General features: G+C 46.1%; 2 protein-coding genes across 6 annotated transcripts in view; one reads left to right on the top strand and one right to left on the bottom strand.

Annotated features, from left to right (window-relative positions):
• Nucleotides 1-2317, top strand: part of LOC144174245 (uncharacterized) — a 60606-nt gene extending 58289 nt beyond the window's left edge. For all 5 annotated transcript variants that reach the window (XM_077702823.1, XM_077702825.1, XM_077702822.1 and 2 more), the window contains exon 7: nt 1709-2317. In XM_077702823.1, coding sequence (XP_077558949.1) covers nt 1709-1805 — 97 coding nt within the window. In that variant the 3' untranslated portion in view covers nt 1806-2317. The remainder of the gene's footprint in view (nt 1-1708) is intronic.
• The window catches only part of LOC144174241 (ankyrin repeat and BTB/POZ domain-containing protein 2), a 117949-nt gene continuing 102226 nt past the window's right edge, over nt 2307-18029 (bottom strand). Inside the window, exons 8-21 of the mRNA XM_077702809.1 lie at nt 17341-17520; nt 16821-17001; nt 16064-16216; nt 14201-14513; nt 13569-13670; nt 12825-12918; nt 12283-12569; nt 11107-11269; nt 10496-10674; nt 9980-10085; nt 9269-9456; nt 8443-8511; nt 6890-7287; nt 2307-6301 (exon numbers count right to left, since the gene is read on the bottom strand). Of these exons, the coding sequence (XP_077558935.1) occupies nt 6922-7287; nt 8443-8511; nt 9269-9456; nt 9980-10085; nt 10496-10674; nt 11107-11269; nt 12283-12569; nt 12825-12918; nt 13569-13670; nt 14201-14513; nt 16064-16216; nt 16821-17001; nt 17341-17520 (2381 nt within the window). The 3' untranslated portion in view covers nt 2307-6301; nt 6890-6921. The remainder of the gene's footprint in view (nt 6302-6889; nt 7288-8442; nt 8512-9268; nt 9457-9979; nt 10086-10495; nt 10675-11106; nt 11270-12282; nt 12570-12824; nt 12919-13568; nt 13671-14200; nt 14514-16063; nt 16217-16820; nt 17002-17340; nt 17521-18029) is intronic.

An 18029-nucleotide genomic window follows, 5' to 3' on the forward strand; every position in this document is an offset into this window, starting at 1 on the left:
TTATGTTTATCCCGGCCTCTCACTTGGAGTTGCCTATTAATTTGCTTCGCGCTAGATACCGTGTAAAGTGACAGGACATCCCGATTTAGGCGGGACCTGTCTCGGCTTTGTGGCTGTGGTCCCACTGTCACGGCAGCCTGCTTGTGGAACGAAGTTTTGTCCCGCTTTTGGCCGAAAGAATGGAAGACTGGTGTCAAGCCCTGTGTCACAAATGAAAAGCTGGAGGAACGGAGGAGCCAAAAGAAGCCGTTTGAGGAACTTCAAGAGAACAGTGCAGACGATGGGATTAAGCAAGAGACACACAACACAGCGCCTGTGTTGTTTCTTGCTTAGTCCTAACATCTGAGCTGTTCTCTCGAAGTTGCAGTGTACCAACAAGCCATTTAGCTCCCCCTTTTGCATTCGAGGAATGGTGGGTGGACGTGCTTCAGCACTCCGGAACAAAGGATGTGCCTTGCAACAAATATATTAAGGCTATTGTCGAGTACGCCATGTGCTTGCCAGCTCAAATGCACCCGTGGAAAGGGTACGTTTTCTTTGATGAATTAGATGTGGACTGCAGAGAAGACGCAACTTCATTTGACCACACTTACACAAGCAATGCTGTTGGTTGTTGAAGAATCTGCACATCAGCAAAAATGAAGAACTGCTGAGGGCAATTCCTTCAAGCAAGAAGTATCAGTTACTGGCCTGGAAAAATACCTGGAGGACCAGTAAGGTCACATGGTGCAGATGAAGTAATACAAAGTGCAGTATGTCATTTAAACTATGTGCCACGTTCTTCCTTACGCCCCCCCCCCCCCCCCCCTCCCCTGTCCCGCTTTGAGGTCTGAGGAATATGGCCACTTTATAAAACAACTCCTGATTAGCTCCATTGCTACAGCGACTGCGCTACACAGCCAGTGGTCCTAGGTTCAAACTGAGGACTAGGACAAATTCTTCTTCAACAACGCAGAATGGCCATATAGTGCTTCTTTGTGGCAACGAGAACTGTTGTGCAAATGAGACAGTTTGTGTCCAATACTCAGGACACGTGAGGCAGCGATTCAATAGCTGCACTGGGCTCTAATTGATTGTGCACACTAGTGCATTTATGCATGTGCGGTAACAGACATGAAGATTGTAAGCTCTCAATGTGCACAGTGCCTAAGCAAACAAGGCTACAGGGAACTCCATAGAGTTTCCCTCTCTGTCAACAATGAATGCTCTTAAGAATATTCACAGCTTAAGTCATTGCTCCAGTTTTAAAATGGAGCTAGAGTTCTTAGATGAAGCAATTGCCATTACCCCATCAGGAAAGTTCAGCTGATTTTTACGTACTATCATGCTAGCCGTCGTCTCGTAATTCATGGCCGCCAAAGATGGGTGCAATCATTGGAAACATGGTAAATTTACTCACAGTGTAGCAGTGGAACATATGAATACATAAAATCAAAAGGTACACTGCCAATACTTTGCCAATACATTTCCAATGCTTGAGTGGCAGTTTAGCAATGTATTCCTGGCATTAACACTTGAACCCACAGCATGAAACATTGTGGAGCTCTCCTCAATGGTGCTTGGTAATTTTGTTTTGGGTTTCAATAGTTATTTATGTCTGCTTTTAGGAAAATGCGTGCATTAGTACTCAGACCTCAGCACAAATTCCCGAATCCATCCAAGGCATTCAGTTATTTATTATGAATGCTGCTCCTGAACTCCTCCCCAGGTACCTGGTGGTTGCCGACTCCGAGCTGGGTGAACTGGCAAAGCGCGTCAACCCGAAGCTTAAAGTGCGCTTTGAGTACCTCTACGTTGGACTCTGACATGACCAAACGTGCTGCACAAACATCAGGAAAAGTGACCCTGTTGATCAGTTGGGCATGTTGCTTACATGCAGTTGCTAATAAAGGCAACCGGGCCTGCATGGGGAACTTTTTGAATTCCTCCATGAAAAAAATGCATGACACGTGCTCTGCACTCTAGCCTTTGCGGATCATCTGTCCCTTTCTCTTAATTTGTGTTTTTGTTTCACCAAACCAGTCCACATGCCAAATGATCACACATTTCCCCTCATTCTGAAATGGGGCTGCCCAAACGAGATATCGTACACGGCCTTGCATCAAGCATCAATCAGAAAGATGATGTTATTCTAAGGACCCTCGCTAATTACCTGTAAACTATCCTAATGGCCAAATCCCAATTACATAACCTAATCTATCCTAATTACCTGTTCATTACTAATTAGCAATAACAAAATAATTTTTGGGTTTGGCTCATTCCCAGGTAATTACACTGTTGCGCTGCGATGTTGCCAAACACTAAGAGCGTTATACCTTCTTTTATTTCGTGTTGCTTCACAAACAGGCCGTAACACACTATTAATCATATTAACAGCTTACGAGCAATATTACATGCACCAAAAACACACACGAAAGGCACTCAAAGTGCGCTAAAATAACGATAAGCACACACACATAAAACCCCATGTCACATTTGGAACAAGAGGTACCACCTCCCTCCCCCACTGAGTTGACGAGTTCATAAGTGCAGAAAACTATGACACTGTGCATCACAAATTCCAAACCTAGCTTGTTTTCTGTATCTGTGACACAAAAACCATCCTCAAACATAAACATCAGCAGCTACACCAAAACTTTGACACAAAAGAACTAAACATTGTGTTACTGTAACATTGTCAGTTGAAGGATAAAAAGCTAAGTACTTTACAAACCCTCAAGTACACCTGTTCAGTGGCTTCACACAAAATATAAAGAACTCTTGTTGCTCAAAAGCACATATACAGTGCCAATTCATGCACTAGCAAGTTTTCTGCAAGGTATAACCAGGACGCTCCACACAATCTGATACATTGAGCTTTCGGTGGGATAAGAGCGTTTATATACATACAGAGGTTGAATACAGTTTGTGGTTTGTGCATGTAGCAAAAAAAAAAAAAAAAAAGTAAACCGCATTGAGGTAGTATGTGAACAGTGCGACGTGGGAACGGCCAGTAAAAAGACCGCACCGGGCAGCACTGATAAGCGACTCAACAAGTTCTTAGCGAGTATTTTCCCCTTTGATTGTTTATAGTATTCACCAAACCTTCAGATTTTATCTTAATGTTAACTGCTACTATCCTGCTCAAAACATGCCCACATAAAACATCGAGTTAAGATTGCAAGCACTGAAGCAAAACAATGTCTTGCTGATGGTATGTAGAGCCTAAATTTACGATATCACAAATAATTGCAAGACTTTAAACACCACTTGACAGTGTCTATTCGGAAAGTTCACGCTGCTGTGTGGGTCGTTACATGTATTCACTACGGACTGATATTCACTACAGATATTAGTGAATTAGGAAACAGATAGCGAGCATCGTCAATCCAAATCTCAGCAGTGCAAGAGGTCTGAAACTGGTTACTTGGTTTGCAGCATTGGCAGCATTGTGTTCAACATTTCATCAAAAATAATCACAGCCACAAAATGTGCCTTGAAAATGAAAGCAGTGTTTAACCTGCATACCATTTACGGTGACCGGCTGTCTTGCAGAAGCAGCATGAAACTAATACGCACTGCAATAACTTCCACAACGCACCATGACACAATTTGGTTTGGCACTCAAAGTGAACCCAAGGAAAGCAGGTTATGGCACCAGTTTCTTTTGTTCGCTAATTTTGTCATGTGTACAGAATGTTCAGCACAACGATTTTGGTAAGGTTGGGACAATGCTAGTGACAATAAAATAAATGGGTCATTGAAAGAAAGATTAAACAATGAGAAATTTCAATAACAACTTGACTCAGATAAACACACAGAACAAATCAAGCAAAGTTATTTGTATCATGAGAATTCGTTAGTGCCATTATGGCAAAGGGTGACAAGACATTGAAAAGAATGAAAAGAAACATCTTTGGAGAAAGAAAATATGGCTAAGGACAACAAACAATTGACACGATTAAAAGTCACCACACAAACACCCAATAGCCTCACTGGTCTTCTGATTAAAAATAAAAAAACAATGTTACTTCTCATAAGTTCACAGGGAAATATTATCTGTTTTGAGTCTAGGACTTGGCAAGTATTGAGCTTGTTTAGGCAAGAAGTACACCATTTGAACCATAATGGTCTCGATACACTGCTTCACTGGAAAATTTAATAAGAACAGAATGAGGACCAATGTGCACATTCATAGTATTGTGTTTGTATTTGTCATGCATATTTGCCATGTTGTATTTATCACTGTCTATTTATCGTGTTTACAATTACACGTAAAAAGATGAAAAAAAGGAAAAGAACATTTATTAGATTCTGCCACACCTATTCCCTGCTACTGATAGTTATGCCAAGGCATGAAAACAGCTAATGTTGTGCATGCAATTGTTTATGAAAATGGAATGTATCTGTACATTGGGATAGGAATTACACGAAAATGTATGGCAAAAGTGAACTCAGCAATTCCTTATAAGGACAGCAAAAACGTTGCTTTAAAACTTGGGTGATCTGAACTCTGATGGTAACATGAATGCCAAGAGGAGGTAAGCTTCATTCTCAAAGGACTATTTGCCTTGCCCCTCTCAGCATGTGCACCAGAGGTGGCACTTTAGATCAGCCTTTAATTGGCGAAGATGAAGCTCACCCAGGAATGAAACAGTGCGGGACTCCCTGCAACTGCCGGTGCCACAAGGGATTTACCCTCGGGAATGAAAACGTCCTAGACTCAATGTGCGAGGTGTTGAAGATGGGTTAAATAAATAGGAGAGAGAAAAATGTTTAATTTACTTTGAATTCCACTGTGAAAACAAATCTACTAAATACTTCATGCAGCATTAGGAGGTTCCCTATCCATTTACTTGGTCCCAGCAAATGAGAATGTGATAAGCGCTTGCTCAAAAATTACGCGGAACATACCCCGTGTGTTCTGGCAACAGCCAACGTTTGTTTACTTATATATACATTCCAAAGAAGCCACCGATAAACAAATGCATGGTACGCACTCGCACACAAACACAAAACAGCAGGGAATAACGAACGAGTATTCATCCAGGCTCAAGTGTTAGTGCTACGCTCTTTTCATACTCTCGTGCACATTTGAACTGTGTGCTTTCGAATGAATTAACAAGGGCAGAGTATGAAGTTTTAATAATTTAAGATGGATGCAGCAAAATCCAACGTGCTAGGTTCTGTGTCAGTGATGCATGAGTCAATGGTAGTCGTGTCATAAGTTGGCAAGCAGAGTATTGCCTGAACTGATTGTCCTGGGCAGCATAAGCACAGCACCAGCTCTGACAGCATGGCAATTAACACCCCGGACGTTGCAAAGAAGCCGAACCATTCCACAGATCATGTCACGAGCATTCTTATACACTTGAAGGGCAGCAGTAAAGCTGCCTACAAAAAAAAAAAAAAAAAGCACACAAGCTAAAAATGAATGTTTTGTACAAGTTGCTCAACAGCATGACAGGAAAGATTGTACAGGCTTGATGGGGGCTATGCTGTTTCTTTAGTGAAGAAGCTCTGAAGACAGTTTATGAGGTGTTGCTGACCGCGGGGGGCAAGCTCTCTTTCAGAGTGCTGTGCGCTCCTGGCACCGGATAAATGGTCCATAATCCATCTTGGAGCCATCATAAAACACTAGGAGGAGAGCCCTTTGCTGGTGCCTCACAAAAACAAATAAGGAACAAGTGGTACTCTGGGTGAACTTACTAATAATACTTGTGCGCTCCTGAAAATGCAAACACTGTAACGGCCAAAAGAGTGTCGTAAATTGCCAAGCACAAAATAGTACCTGCTGCGTTACACTGTGTCTAGTGTGATGGGAACCAATACAAATGAAATTCACCCAGGGCTAACAGCAGTGGGGGCTACGCAACAGAGGTCACAGCTAGAAGTTGGCAAACATGGCATTAATAATAGTTCAGCCTTCATTGTTCCATTCACTGTTCACCGTACGTAAAAAACAATGCACTGACTTATGTCATACAATCATGTTTTCTTGATTTTTACATGCTGCAACAAACTTCGCCATGGATTGGCATAGATTGGATTTGTCAACGCTGCCAACAGTATACAATCCCAATGTACACCTTACACAAACACGGGTTTTTGCAGGATGGCAGATGGCGACGCCAGAACTAGTGACTCCAGTCAACTGTACGTTGGCTCACAGAGTTCGATGTGCACATTTCCTTCAGGGTTTCTTTTTAAAAAACAAGAAGGTCCTGCGAGCTCAATTTGATGAAAAGGACAATGCTTCACAGAACAGGACCACCTGATGATGCCACAGGTTGTGTCCTAGGCCGTTTGGTGCAGCAAGCTCCTGGAAGTAAGAAAAAAAGGGAGCACATTGTTGCATTTGGGTAAGAAAAGAAAGAGAACAAAGACCAATGACACTCAACAAGACAGTTGACACGGGAAGAACCTGAACATGATGCATTGAATGGCTTTGCAGCCTACAGACAACATTCTCATTGAGTGCCTTAAATGACCCAATACGACAGAATTTCATTGTAGTAGCTGATAACAGCCACTACCAAAGCCATTGCTAGAATGCTCGCAGCCTTGTCAGCCACTACAATTTTTATTATAGCTGCAAGCTAGTATTGGTAGCATAGTTATTACGTCAATGTAACATAATGCTGAGTAGTAGGAATAACTTTCACGCTTTTCTTCTTTTTGAATCTTGCAAATGCAAAAAACATTTCGGACCCGCCTGAAATGCCGTCATACGGCTACAAAGGAAAACTACACAGGCATCTCAGAAATTTCGCAGTCGAAGCAAGATTTGTTGTAGTCTAGGAATCGAACCCGGGCAGTCCCTGCACAAACTAAATCTGGTCGATTAGAACCTTGCGAATGCTGGAAAAGTCATTTACTGCATAGCAACATAACGCAGAGCACCCCTTACCCGGCTTGCCTCAGTCGACAGCTTGGCTCGGGCTACTTGGTTGGTCCCACGAGCCTCATCTTGGCGTCGTGAGCCGCCCTCTTGCCGGCGAGCACCTTGGAGAGGGCGACACGCTGCTTGACTCGTGCCTGAAGCGTGAGCAGGAGTCCGCTGAGCACGTCGTGGTTGTGCAGGCGCTTTCCAAATAGCAGCTTGCGCACGCCATCGTCGTAGCTGAGAAGCGCAACCAGGTTCTGCAGCAGAAACCCCTGGCAGTACTCGAGGAGCTGGACGGCGTTGTACACCTTGGCGTGCACGTACGTAGCCACGACATTGTCCAGGTCCACACACTTGGAGCAGCGGGCCTCGCAGAAGCGCACCAGCCCATCCAGTTGGAAGAACGTCGCCGCCGTCAGCAGCTGCACGTGATGAGGAATCGGTTATGTGGTTGGCTGTGGTGCTCTCTTGCAACCTTTCGGACTGCACAGGACCTTTACTAAGCCAATACCTCATCTACTGTGTTTTGTAGATGCCACCAAAGATGGCAAGCAGGATAAAGGTGGGTGCTTAGAAACGGTCAGCCTCTCCTCTCAGCCTTTTGTGTCACAATCCCTCTCCGCCATCCCCCTGGCCCTTTTCAACAGCTGTAGGCTGTCCACCATGCCCGGAATGTTGCTCCATTTATAATGAGATAGTTCAGCAAGCTTTTAAGTAATCCAGTCAGATCATTTAAATTGGGAGGGAACGTTGACTCAAACGGTGACCATAACGAAATGCAGCGCAAAAAAGGACGGGACAAAAGAAGAATTAACGACTTCTTTTGTCCCGTCCTTTTTTGCGCTGCATTTCGTTATGGTCACTATGAACCAACTAGCCCAACTTGCCATCCTTCTGCAGTATATGACTCAAACGGTGCTAGGATCCAACTCAATTTGGCCAAATTGCTGGCCAGCAACTTTGAACTGCAAGCATTGCTCGTTTGACTAGGCTTATCGTCAAATTTTTCGGTGTATCCAACCTTCTAAGAAAACTTCCTGGAGTCCCCTTAAATTAAATTCTGCCTCAAAATGTGATGACAGAAATGGAAGACGAAGACAACACAAATCCTTTTGAGACAATAAAATGCTTGGCAAGACAGCTGATGCCTCAACTGCTTTGCACTTATAGTGTATATCCCACTTGCAACACTGTTTGAAACTTTGAATGTTGTTCAACACCAAAAACTACTACAATTCAAACTCTGGGGTTTGTGTTTAATATTATATATTTTACCCCATTTCAAAAAAAAGAAAAAGAAACATAATGCTAGGCATGGGAGCACAACCACTTAGAAATTGATTGAGCACACACACCTTACAAATGCAACAAGACGGTTATCATAAGACAACAATGGTGTGATGAACATAACTGCAATGAAATAACATTAGTATGAGAAACCATGAAACAAGCGTGATAGACGTCTTTTGAAGCATGTATTAGCAAGTTCTGTGCAGCGTACTTGTTGACAAATTGAACTGAAGTCATGTGAGACAAATCATGCAGTATGTAATGTAATATGAAGCCCTAGTACGTACCTCCAAAACATCATTCTGGTCAATGTCGAAGTCTTCACAGCCGCCCTTGTACAGATACTGCATGACGAGCTGTGTACAAAGTAAAGCACACATTTTGCATACATAAAACTCCTCCCCTGTTATTTCCAGCACAGCAAATAATGATGTTTGTTTCACAACAGTGCCAGAAGAAATGTTGCATGCAAATTACAAAGCCGAACATCCATCTTTACACATAGTGGACAGCTTTGTATGCCACGTAAATAACAAGCAGGCACAAGCTTATATACACCTCTATCAGCCATCGTGCACTGTACAGTCATGCATTTCTCTTTGGTTTATTTATATCATTCATTAAAATTTGAATATTCATTACTGACAGAAAAGTGGTGACAGAGTAGGACTACACAGTCAAGGGTCAGAGAGAAACTGCAATGGGCACCTCGGTCAAGGTACAATTTTTGACATATTGCTACAAGCTGATATAACCATGGGAACATTAAGTAATTATAGCGCTTAATATTTCAGGAAAACAGAAGCCTGGCACGACCAAAAGTTAGTGTAGAACAACATCCCAAGAAAACAAAGTGCTGAAGATGCACTTCTTACACCCGGCAAGCTCATGAATACACGTGACATTTATTGACATTCTTAAATATGTTCAGTGCAAAAACCAAAGACAATACACAAAAAAAGAGACAGGACAAGTGCTAGAGCAACGCTTGTCCTGTCTCCTTTCTTGTGCATCATCTTTGGTTTTTGCGCTGAACATATTTAAGAATCATGAGCTAACTGGCCCCCCAACAAGTCCGATGCCAGCTGGAGCCGGCAGCAGGCGGCGGCTCACCTGGAAGATGTCGTAGCGGATGTCGTTGATCTGCACCACTGGCGTGCTGCCCTCGGCCGACTTGGTAGCCAGCATGGCCTTGAAACGCGGCGAGGCATTCACCAGGATGATCTTGTGTGCATAGAAGGCACGCCCTTCCACCCGGAACTGCACGTCCGACATCTCCGGGTTGTTCACATACTTGGGATCTGCAAACAGTTACGCGGGACGGCAGCAAAACGTGAACGGGCAGCCCATTTATCGGTGCACTGTCTGTCCAATGCCTTCTTTTGTCGTCCATCTTCTTTAGGTGTGGTTTTTCAATTGTATAGTTCCAGGGTTTGTCAAAAACTGGGTGGCTAGCATTTACCTATTAGCAACAAGGTGCAAGGTCACTAAAAAAGTTGCACATTTTAAAGGAAGCCATGCAATAGAGCTGCCTGTTATTCTGTGGCTTTAGTCCGGTCCCTTGGTTAATTTTGGTCATTACAGCGTTTCACAGTCACAAAATAGGTATGCATTCCCTGTACACTAAGTGGCTTCTGACAGTTGCCTGCCAAGAAAATCCTAGACCTTTTTGTGAGCACCATTGCAAGAATGTTCCAAAAAAGTGTTCACTGCTTACAGTGTGAAAAGTCAAAGTTTATTCTTGAAAATTTCTCAGTTTGGCTGTATGAATTGCTAAAGATCAATACAGAAACTGGCAAAGTGCGGAACGGACCCTTCACCTACCTATTCTTGCACCTCCAGCAAGTGAGACGTCTCGTATCTCCTTGATGCTGTCCTCCCCATAACAGACTGAGAATATGTCTGCCAAGAGCAGCGTGGTCCCTTCATTCTGAAGACAGAAAGATAGAATCGTGAGGATATTGGCTTCCTTATAATGGAGACAAAAATATACGAAAAAACAAACTGACAATTTATATATAGAAGCACTGGTTCCCGGTATCATAAAGCACAGAGATATAAGAGTAATAAAATATATGGGATGACTGCTGAATTCTTGTTATTTGCTTTCTGTATTGCATGTTGGCTCGATGATGCTTGAAAACAAGACACCATTCAAACATGCCTGACCATTTGCACTGCTTAATTAAGCATTGGTTAACCTTGTGCAATAGCCAGAATATAATGAAGCTAAGAATATCATACTCTTGTCTCTAACGAATCTAACCCATGCTTGAGAAAAACTTGGTGGAACGGGGCATTTTCGCTCCAAGCTTGTGCAAGTAGATGGCTATCCGGCACCTTGCTGTGTCGAAAGATGGAGAACAGCAGGGGAAGGCAGTCGTCCACAAACTGCGTGCTGCAGTCCTCTGGCCAGACGTGCAAAAAGTCCTGCAGCAGCTCATCAATGGTGTTCTCCAGCTGCTGCTCGTGAGCCATGGTCAGCGTTTGCATCCAGCAGTGAAGCGTCCACGGAACCCCTGCGTGCCACAGGGCAGTGTTGTGGTCAACCATACCAGTGAGGCATACACGACCACACTTACAAAGCACCATTTACAGCGACAACTGACTTACGATCTGGTGGCAGATACAACTTAGAGTGCACGGTGGGGGGCAAACGCCTCTCACAGCTGAAACTAGGACCACCACACCCTCTAGTGACCACATCATAAGGTAAGTATCGGCAAACCCAAACTAGGAGGCAAACTAACCTAGTGCTCAATTTCAAGTATATGGTAAAGCAATGTTGACATGCCGCACCGCAGTACTATCTATTTAACACTTCACCTTTTGCCTTAGACGACGAAAAGTACATGTAATTTTTTCATAGCCTTTTCTGTATGAAATTAACTGCATGTGCTCATGTGCTACAAGCAAGCAAAACATGGCCAGGAGGGAGGATCCATGCGTACCTATACTCCGGAGGTCTAGCGTGACCTCGAGGTATCCGTTCTCTGCGCTTTGGTACATGGCCTCCTGGAGAGCCTTCACGTGCGCTTTGCTCAGAGGCTGGCCGGCTTTCTGCTGCAGCACCTGCTCGCCCCCATTCTCCAGCGTCTCATCCGCTGTTGATGCCTGAGGATAACAGACAAGGTAACAGACAAACAAAGCAGCTAGTAAGCACCACTGCTCTGCATACAGGACCTTCAGGCTGTGGCATAAAATGCACTCAGGCAAGCAATTTTACAAAGGTTTAAAACATAGTAAGATGGCTTCATTGCAGTAAGAATGCACGCAATATTAGCCCTCTAGCGAAAGCCATTGTAGGTCACTGCTCTGACCATATACATCTGAATGGGAACACGATTTCAAACTGTCAAAAGTATTTGAACAACATAATTGTTATTCATCCACAGCTTAGTCTCAAACTGCCTGCCCAGTTTGCCTTCTCGGCATATGAAGGTAGCTCCCTTGTAAATTATTTATGGCAGCAAGAGTACCACCTCGCTACACCACTGGTAGCCTCCCCTTAACAGTCATAAACATGCAAGTTTCTGGCATCCTCAATTAGGGCTGAACAGTGTTTGACAGCATTGTGCGTATCACTGACAGCACCTTGTTCCAAGCTGTTTCTTCATTGTTGGCTTCTAAGAAAGCAACAAGCACTTGGTACTGTAATTCTGTTTCTTTGGACTCACAGCTAGCCTCAGCCTCACTCGCCATTCTGAGTCTTCCAAATGCGACTCTGTAAATGTTTTAGGCAGGTTGCACAAAAGTTTTGGACTACAAGCTGTCATCCCTGATCACAGCTCGTAATCACAATGTCTCACAAATGCACTTGGTTAATCATTAACAACAAACCGCAAAAAGAACACAGCTGCTACATCTCAAAAATTGAATAAATGTGCCTCGTAAGCAATGCTTTAGAGATAAGCTGGAGAAGATTAAAAGTGCCCACTCGTTGACTTTGGACTGCAGGGATATATTTTTGGCAAAGTTAACAAAACATCTACTCGAAGTAAGTACTTTGAAAAAAATTTAGAATGTGCTATCGAAATAGCTGTTCAGCTTAATGTGATGTAAACACGATAAAATCTTTAGTGCACCTGCAGGCTACACTCTAGTGCAGTCTAGTGAGACGACCGCACCTTGTTGTGCCTGGCTGCGGTTCTACGGTCCGTCGTTCCAGGTGCGGCGCCTTCTGCCAGAATTTCATGCAACGACAGCACGTCTCCCTGGTCGTCGGCCTCGGGCAGCGCCCGATGCGCCAGCAGCCTCCGAAGGGCACTCCTTCGTCCGTGCGCCGCTGCCACAGCTGCCGCTCCATAGCAGCCACGCGGGTGGGCGCCTCCGTAGCTCTGTGCGTCCAGGAACGGCGTGGCACAGAACGGCTTGGCTCCGTATGACAGAAGGACCCCAATCAGCTCCAGGTGGCCTGCGCCGTGTTTCTCGTAAGTCCCTGGAATTGTGCTCGAGGCAGAACCTGTACGTGTATGTACTACCACCAGGCACAAAAAGGCTGTGGGACACAGCTCCACCTGTCAAGTGCCACATTTCTGATCCTTGGTGCCTTGACCCAAGCACCTTGAAGGCGATAGGAGATACTTGGCTTCCAGCCAGCACTTTGTCAGCTGACACTGTGTCCAAAAGACTAGTGGCACAGGAGAAAGGTATAACGGGCGGCGCTTACTGAATGCAACAGCCAGCTGCAGAGGCGTCTCTGTCACCTTCTCTTCGTTGGGTGCCCCACTTCCTTCCACATTAGCACCTTTCTCCAGGAGCATCTGCGTGGAAAAGCTCACCCATGAGCACACTGGGAAGTACAAGGCCTCTTCGCAGTGATTCGCCATACATCAGCAGGGCAGTGAGCAATATTAGCCATACAACACCACTGCCAGCTTATGAACAAGCTGAAAAAAGCATTCTCATTTCACACAGCTCTGAGCTGCACTGACCCACGTAATGGCCGAGTCTCCTCCTCCCTCTCATGAGTGCGCATTCACCAGTGTCTGCATGTGCAGCCCACATTCTACTATACAACTACATGACAGCCACTCAAACTGATGTTGCATGGGCTGAATGGCAAGGACATCTTCCAAAGGTAAAACAGAGCAGACACATAAAGTACGTGCATCCAAAGTTCATTCAGATGTTCAATTTTAGATGTTTCCACCTATGAGCAGTAGTTTCGAGAGGTCTTCAGCAGTGCTACCAGCAGGAACTGCCTGACACAAAGATGAATTCAAACTGTGAGGCCTGCCTGTAACAAATGATGTGCAGACCTTTACTGAAGACACAGATTACTGGAAGATGGACTAGTTCCGCATGTGTTAGTGTTTGCATTCAAATGACATTGAGGCAAGATTGATTTGTAGACCTTTTGTGCAAACATAGAGAGGAGGATTTGTGCAGTATTTGTAGCATAGGTACCCACCCGCACAGTAGAGACCATTCCTTGTGTGGTGGCAAATGTGAGTGCTGTCCAGCCCTGGACCTCCGGAATGGCCAGCGGGCACTGAGGCGTACAGAGGGGAGCCTGCACAACAGTGACACACGATCATCAGGAAAGAGAAACAAAGTCCATTTAGAATCATCACTCGAACTGCAGCGTATTTCATGTTATGCGCGGCTTATTTTGAACTGGCTGAATACAAAGTTCAGAGAGTGGGCTTCCCAGCTTACTACAATGTTCCCACAAAATAGTTTTTGCGTGACATGACTGCCAATGCGAAACTAGAAGTTCATGCTAGCAGTTTGCTTTGAACCTGAAAAAATTGCGGTGAAAAAAAAAAAAAAATGCCTTCAATAGCTAGCAAAAACAATTGCAAAAATCTTGATTGGCGATTGCAGCAAACCTAATGATCCATCTATTGTTCAGGGGTTAGGGTTTAGATGGCATTAGCACACAAAGCACCCTTAGGTAGATGCATGAATGTGCACTCATGGCATTCTGGGATGCGACATTATCCATTAGATGAAACATCAGGCCGCCTGCCGCACCCCTCAAGTGACTGGTGCAGCAGGAGTGTTTGAGTGCTTGAGTGTTGGCCAGCCCCGTGCACCCACCTCGGCGTGTATGTCAGCGCCGGCCTGGACCAGCAGCCTCGCAGCGGCCTCGTCTCCCCTGGCGCAGGCCAGCATGAGTGGGGTCAGGCCCCGCTGGTCGCGTGTGTCCAGCCGCGAAGCAGACGGCAGCAGTGGCAGTGCCTGCGACACCACACTGGCTCCGCCCGCGCCCTGCTGCCCACAGAGCGAGAGCAGTCGGAACGCCAGCTCGGTCTGCAGTTGTCTCGCCCAGTCCTGGGGTGGGGACTCGTCTCCGCCCGACGACAATGCGGAGCCCGACCTCCGCAACAGGAGGCGCTCCTCGTGCAGCTCTCTGCACGAGGGGACAGACGTGCTCAAAGCTCACATTTTATATAAGGCTATGAACTGCTGCTTAAAGGGGACACACACACAAAATGCACGCTTGTTTTATTCAAAAGATTTGGTGTTTCATAGTGGCCCCAGCGCTTGTCCGGCAGCAAGTGATGCGTTATTCACTGAGAAAGTGAGCAATTTAAGTTAAGATTTTGATTCCTTGTTTTGTTTCGTGACGTCTGCCATGAAGTCACAAGGAAGGGTCTTCAAGCGAAATTCAAGTGCGTTGTTCGGTCTGCAGTGGACTGCAGAGCCTTATTTACCCTCATCCCTCCTAGATGGCACCACCATACTGCACCACGCCCCTTTCTACCTTTGCTTTCTACCCGCCGCGGTGGCTCAGTGGCTAAGGCGTTGCGCTGCTGAGCACGAGGTCGCGGGTTCGATTCCCGGCCGCGGCGGCCGCTTTTCTGATGGAGGCGAAAAGCAAAAACGCCCGTGTGTGCGAGATTTCGGCGCACGTTAAAGATCCCCAGGTGGTCAAAATTAATCCGGAGCCCTCCACTACGGCGCGCCTCATCGCCTGCGTTGCGTCGGCGCGTAAAACCCCCACAATCAATCATCAATCACCTTTGCTTTCTTTTTGACCGTACTTGCACCTGGCTTGCTTTCTTTACGGTAGGTAGCAATAGTTTCGTGAAACATGGGGTATGTTTGACAAAGAGGGTCATGTAAGACAATGTCGCTTACGCCTGTCAACCAGTATCACGTGGGAAAACCCCAAAGTGCCGCACTGCTGTGCAGCTATCACAAGCATAGTGCGCGCAGTACCAAAAGCACTATGCAAGTTTACACGTACTTTCGTAGTTTCCATTGTTTACCCCACCATTCTTACTGCTATAAAATGAATATGCACTACACTTCAGTGAGAATAGCTCGTTCTGCAAGCTTATAAGCCCTGCCTAACTTGCATTTGCTTTTGCGGGCCTCTGCCGATCGTACATATGGCGTCATATGTTCTAGTGCGGAAATGAGCCAGTAAGTCACATGGCTATTCTCTTTTTTCCTAATTATATAGCTTATTTGAGCAAAGTTTTTGTTAAAGATGTTGTCAGTATGATTCTAACGCGGCACTCTTTCAAGTGAATCGAACGAATTTTGTCTGCACGGCTCCTTTAAAGGGACAGACACGTGGTCATGAAACTAGAACTGGCCTTCCACATCTAAGGCAGCCTCAAAACCACTCAAAAACCTGTCCTATCAATAGCATTTCCCCAAAGGTTTCTTAGTAAAGGCATTAAAGCTACTCTTTATCAAACACGCTGGACTTTAATGGCACTTAAACAGCAACACCAATTCATGTCTGTATAAGAGCACATCTGACAGGCTGCCAAACTAGTGTCTTTCCACTGTGCCCGTTTTTAATTACTAACTCGCGGGTGACTATCTGCGATAATTGCAAGCCAGTGCATGCCCTTGTTCGGCAGGAGATTTGCTAAAGAGAGAAAGTCACTCATGAAAGAACCACTGGAGTGCCGTCTTCTCCAGTGGAGACGGATGGTTGCTCACCCTATGGCCCGCACAGGGCAGTCGACACCAGGCAGCAGGAGCCGGGCTGCCTGCATGACGTCATCCTGGTCCACGAGGGGCGAGCGCCGGTACTCCGCGTGCGCATGGGCCACCCGGACCCACTCCACCAGAGGGGGAAGCACCTGGTACGGCCTGGACAGCACGAGACACAGGAAGGCCCAGAAGCAAATGAAAAAGGATGCAAGGGGATTCTCCACTGCAATGAGTGTACGCAAGCCACAGAAACTATGAGAGAGAAACTGGCAGAGGTACATGATCTGAACAGTGATCATGGAGCTCTGCCTCCCCATTTTCTCCAGCAAACTCCGACAACAGGAATGTTGTTGCCAGCAACAGCATGAAAAAAAAAACTCCCCCGCTCACTTGCTACCAACTTTTACAGGTGAATTGCTAGTGTGCTCAAGATATTGCTCCCCATGCACAATTGAAATACCTGTACGTCAGCATGACCTCTCCTTGTGGGGCAGGATGGATTAGCTGAGCCAGTAATGTGACCCTGCAGCACAATATCTTTTAGCTTTCTCTGCTCAAAACAGAGAAGATTCTGTTTCCAACGTACATTAGTGAATAGTGGAACAGTTATCGTACTTCCCATCCCACAGGGAAAGCTTGTAAAGCTCAGCAGAGAAAATAGTTTTTTGTCTACGCTGACAACAGGGGAGGAAGGTTTTGGCTGAGGTAGCACTAATAGCTTCCCTGTAAGAACTGGCCATGGAAGTTGAAAGGCTGCCCGCACCTCTCGTAAATGAGCTCCGGACCTGCTGAGCGCCTGGACGACCCGTGCTCGGCATGTTCGAGTTGCGAGCAGCGCATGTAGTGGTAGAGAGCGTGCACGGCGCCCGGGCCCCAGCTGAGTGGGGGCCGCTGTGAGCCCGTCCGGCCGCGGTAAAGTTGTGTCACGGTTCCCAGGAGCTCGCCTGCATGACCGGCATCACCCCAAATGCTGTAGGGATGTGGTCACTGCTTATCGCGGCATCTGTTCAAAATGTGAGTGACGCCCCTCCACTTATCAGCTGCATGCACGTACGCCCTCTGAGGGTGTGTGAACTCGCGCTTATATCTGTATGTTAAATGAACTTTGCCCTCTGGCTGAACGACAGATGCAATATTACAAGGTGGGCCACCTAGCCCTCTCACACTAGAATGGCGTGCAAAAAAGCAAGCCACAAGATTGTGTTGCAAAAAAAGCAAGTCAGAAGACTGTGTTCTGAATGGCTCCTCTACCCCTCCATCTTGCCCCTTGGGTGTGCACGCACTCAGCTCGGCAGTGCTCCCGACGCATGTGGTGAGCAGGCTCTGCTCGTGGGCGTCGCTGGTGGAGCAGGAGGAGCCACGGTGGTGCTCGTCCTTGGAAGGCTGCTGGTGGCCGGGCTGCTGCGATTCGGGACTGCGGCTGCCAGGCTGCTGGTGTGGCCAGCGGGGTACCGACAGGGCACCTGCGCAGGAGTGTCACAAAGCCACGTCTTGCAGGCGGACATATGCACTCACATTCAAGGGGACGACAAGAAAAGAACGCATGGTTTACTGCTCCAAAGAAAAAAAATAGAGTGCCACTTGACACCATGAAAAGGGATTACCAGCAGAGCTATTTGTGGGTTACTGGTTGGCCGCAAACTTCCACTCGAGCCACGCCGTCGTGCTGGGAAGGCGTTTAGCGGGATTGCAGCCATGCCAAAGTCTTGTGTTTTTTGCCTAACAGTATTCGGGGTCTCGACAGGCACCACATTTACGCTTCGCTACACCCGATCGCCTTCAGTGGCTCCATCCAGTGCGTTCGCCTATTTTGTCTTTGTGAGTAGACTTCACTGTGCAACAGACAATGTGGGAAAGCCAGCTTACAATTACCGATATCCCTAAGGTCGGCTTCATTGCTAAACACAAATGCATTGCTGGAAACACATTTTCCCAAGGGCAATATACGACATCTTTTTTCAAAAATAAGAAC

This window comes from Haemaphysalis longicornis, unplaced genomic scaffold (assembly GCF_048455015.1).
Source record: "Haemaphysalis longicornis isolate Haplotype H1 unplaced genomic scaffold, Haemaphysalis longicornis Haplotype H1 scaffold_3, whole genome shotgun sequence".
In the NCBI taxonomy this organism is placed as follows: domain Eukaryota; kingdom Metazoa; phylum Arthropoda; class Arachnida; order Ixodida; family Ixodidae; genus Haemaphysalis; species Haemaphysalis longicornis.